This window comes from Stegastes partitus, unplaced genomic scaffold (assembly GCF_000690725.1).
Source record: "Stegastes partitus isolate 25-593 unplaced genomic scaffold, Stegastes_partitus-1.0.2 Scaffold2459, whole genome shotgun sequence".
In the NCBI taxonomy this organism is placed as follows: domain Eukaryota; kingdom Metazoa; phylum Chordata; class Actinopteri; family Pomacentridae; genus Stegastes; species Stegastes partitus.
In genome coordinates, this window is record NW_007580190.1 from 16620 (window position 1) to 20129 (window position 3510).

The window sequence follows — 3510 nt, forward strand, 5'->3', positions numbered from 1 at the left end:
TAGGAGGACGACCACTGCAGCCCTGATCAGTGCTGCTGTGGCTCCTTCTGGACCTCCTGGTTCCTGCTCACACTGGGCTGCACTGGGTTCTAGCTGCTCACTGATCTTCTGGATCCTTCTCCATCTTTGTCCAGTCTCTCAGTCAGATGTTTCTCCTCCTCTGTTCAGGTCTTCTCCATGTGGAGCCATGATGCAGACATAGATAGACACAGTCCAGAGGTCCAGAACTGAGAAGGTTCTGCTGCTCTCAGCTCATTGTAGAACCATGTTCATGCAGGTGGACTGATGGAACCACAGCTGGACTCAGTTTGGTTTCACTGATCACAGGTGTATGTAAACCATGTTAATCATCCTTGAGCCCATGATGTGTGTGTTTGTGTTTTTGCAGGACTCGGAGGGCGTGGCCATCATGCTGGGCGTGTGCAGTAGCGGCCTGCTGGTCTACAGAGACAGACTGAGGATCAACAGATTCTCGTGGCCAAAGATCCTGAAGATTTCGTACAAACGGAACAACTTCTACATTAAAATCCGACCAGGAGAGGTGAGAACACACCTGAGCACCACAGAGGAAGAGCTCACGTTCTCTGAAGCCTCAACAATGTGTGAGCTGCCATTAAACATGCCACAGCGCCTCCTGCTGATGGGTTTATGCTAAAGCTAAGAACCTCTGTGTCTGTCTCCAGTTTGACCAGTTTGAGTCCACTATTGGTTTTAAGCTGCTGAACCACAGAGCAGCGAAGAGGCTGTGGAAGGTCTGCGTGGAGCATCACTCCTTCTTCAGGTACATCAGCCGTCCGGCATCATAGCATGTGGTGACGAACACATGACACGCCATCTCAAGTCTGTCCCGTCTGTCCGTCAGGCTGGTGTCTCCAGAGGAGCCTCCGAAGAAGTTTCTGTCGCTGGGCTCAAAGTTTCGCTACAGTGGTCGCACTCAGATCCAGAGTCGCAGAGCCAGCGCCCAGATCTCCAGACCGGCACCACATTTCCCACGATGCATCAGCAAGAGGAACATGCTGAGTCGCAGTCTGGATGGAGGTACTAACACTCTTACAGGTGTACTGACAGTAGTCATACTTGTCCTGGTGGCAGTACTTGTGTGTCCTCGTGTCACTGTTCTACCAACAGTAGTCGTAGAAGTACTACTGGTCATGGAAGTAGTAGTTCAGGTTGCAAAGGAAGTACTTGTAGTTGTCGTAGTGGTCCTTGTCGTAGTACCAGCAATAGTAGGAGTGATAGCATTAATGGTCATGGTCGTACCAGGTAAGCTTGTAGAAGAAGTACTAGTTGTAGTATATGTAGTAGCACTACTAGCAACAGTAGTACTAGTAATAGTATTAATGGTTATGGTAGTACCAGGTAAGGTTGCAGAAGGGTGGTATTAGTAGTACTTGTCCAAATAGCTGTAATACTAGTCTCAGTAGTTGTAGTTGTACTACAGGTCGTAGTAGTTGTAGCACTGATCTCAGTGGTAGTGGTAGTGGTAGTGGTACTGGTCCTAATAGTTGTAGTGCTTGTCACAGGGGTAGTAGTACTGTTTGCCATAGTAGTAGCAGTGGTCACATTGGTAGTAGTACTTGTCCTAATCGCTGTACTAATGGTCTCAGCGGTAGAATTACTGGTTTCAGTGATAGTACTGGTCTCAATAGTTGAAGTACAGGTCCTAGTAGTACAGTACTGGTCTCAGTTTTAGTACTCCTGGCCTTATAATTGTAGTACTGTACCCAGTAGTCGTAGTGCTGGTCTCTGTGATAGAAGTATGGGTCCCAGTAGTTATAGTACTGGTCTCAGTGGTAGTATTACTGGTCCTAGTAGTTATATTACTGGTCTCAGTTTTAGTACTACTGTTCTTATAATTGTAGTACTGGTCCCAGCAATAGTAGTTCATGTTCAGGACTCTGTGGTTGGTCGATTCATTCTTCTCCTTGTTGATGACCAGTTTTTGATTGGTCCTCAGCTCCAAGGGTGACGCCCACCTCCTCTCTGATTGGCTCTCCAGCCATCACAGCGTCTCCCAAAGCCAACGGTGGTGCACACACAGGTAGTGCTCAGTACTGCAGTGCCACTGCTGCTGGCTGTATGCGTACTGCAGTAGTACTGCGGTGGTACTGCTCTGGAAGCTTCATTGAGTTTGTTGGGAATGCTGCATCCTGATTGGCTGTGCTGCTTTCAGATACACCTGGGATCAGCAGCGTATTAGCCTTCCTTAGCATTGTTTTACTTGTAAATTCTGTTATTTAGCATTGTTAGATCAGTTAGCACTTTTAGCATTGGCAGTACTCTTAGCACTGTTAGCACTGCTTCCTGGTCAACGAGCTATGTGATGCTAGATAGCTACAGGTCATGCTTGATGGTGGTTCTGAATGCTGATTGGCTAATTGGCCCAGGCTGCGGTGCATGCGCCCTCAGCACTGATTGGCTCAGTGTGCCGTTGCCTTGGCAACGAGCCGTCGTGATGCTTGGCTGCTGATGAGGACAGAATGGCTGTGCATTACACTTGTCGTTATGGTCACCGCTGCTGGCTGCTGGTCGCTATGGTTACCTTTTGTGTTGCTGCCGACGTCACAGTGATGACCTCACAGCTGGTGCGTGTTTGTTGCAGATATGGGCTCGGGTCTGTACGGAGCATCGAAGGCCATCGCCGTCAGTGACCTCATCACCACCGTGACCCCCGAGAGGAGGACGGAGGAGCAATGTAAGGCACAGCCAATCAGAGGAGGCGTCTCAGACCAGCTGACTGACAGTGTGGAATTAACAAGCTGCTGGTGTGTTGCAGGTGAGAATCTGCAGGTGGAGGAGCTGCAGGTGGAGGAGCTGCAGGTGGAGGAGCTGCAGGTGGAGGATGAAACCAAAGCTACAGATGTTTCTCAGACCAGTCCTCAGAGTCCACAGAAACTCGACACCAAGGTAACAAACACCTGTCTCACCTGCAGAAATACAGTAGATCATTGTGTTTTAATGGCACTTCACAAAGAGAGAACTAACGAGTTGTAACGTAGTGTGCACTCTCTGTTTGTTCAGACTGAGCTGACTGATACAGCTGTGGACGGAGACCTGACAGCCACCGAGGTACACATCTGTCCTCCGATCCTGTCCTTAATACTGCTGGTGTAGAAAAACTGGTCAACGTTAATCTGTCTCTCTCTCCACCTGTCTGTCTGTCTGTGTGTCTGACAGTCTGATCAGGATGAGGATTTGAAAACTCAGGTAAATCTGATTTCACTGTGCTTCATATTCATATAACCAGTTCAGATCGTGTTGACCTGTCCCCTTTTTCTGTCTCCTATCTGGCCTGCAGGAGACGTTGGGGAGTCCCGAGGAGGTGCAGAACCCTCAGAGCACCATCAGTGCTCTGAGACGCTCCTTCTTAGAGGGAGGAGACGGAGGAGGAGGGATGACAGAGTGGGAGAAGCGTCTGGCCTCCTCACCTCTCCGACGAGTCGACGACTCCCCGATGATCGAACCCCTCGAACCCGAAGAGGTGAGACAGTCAGAACTGACTAGGTGTCA

General features: G+C 49.4%; 1 protein-coding gene across 1 annotated transcript in view; it reads left to right on the plus strand.

Annotated features, from left to right (window-relative positions):
* The window catches only part of LOC103375082 (band 4.1-like protein 3), an 18134-nt gene that overhangs the window by 7592 nt on the left and 7032 nt on the right, over positions 1-3510 (plus strand). The window contains exons 7-15 of the mRNA XM_008305281.1: positions 389-541; positions 684-781; positions 863-1038; positions 1958-2041; positions 2603-2695; positions 2777-2907; positions 3022-3069; positions 3178-3207; positions 3302-3481. Coding sequence (XP_008303503.1) covers positions 389-541; positions 684-781; positions 863-1038; positions 1958-2041; positions 2603-2695; positions 2777-2907; positions 3022-3069; positions 3178-3207; positions 3302-3481 — 993 coding nt within the window. The remainder of the gene's footprint in view (positions 1-388; positions 542-683; positions 782-862; positions 1039-1957; positions 2042-2602; positions 2696-2776; positions 2908-3021; positions 3070-3177; positions 3208-3301; positions 3482-3510) is intronic.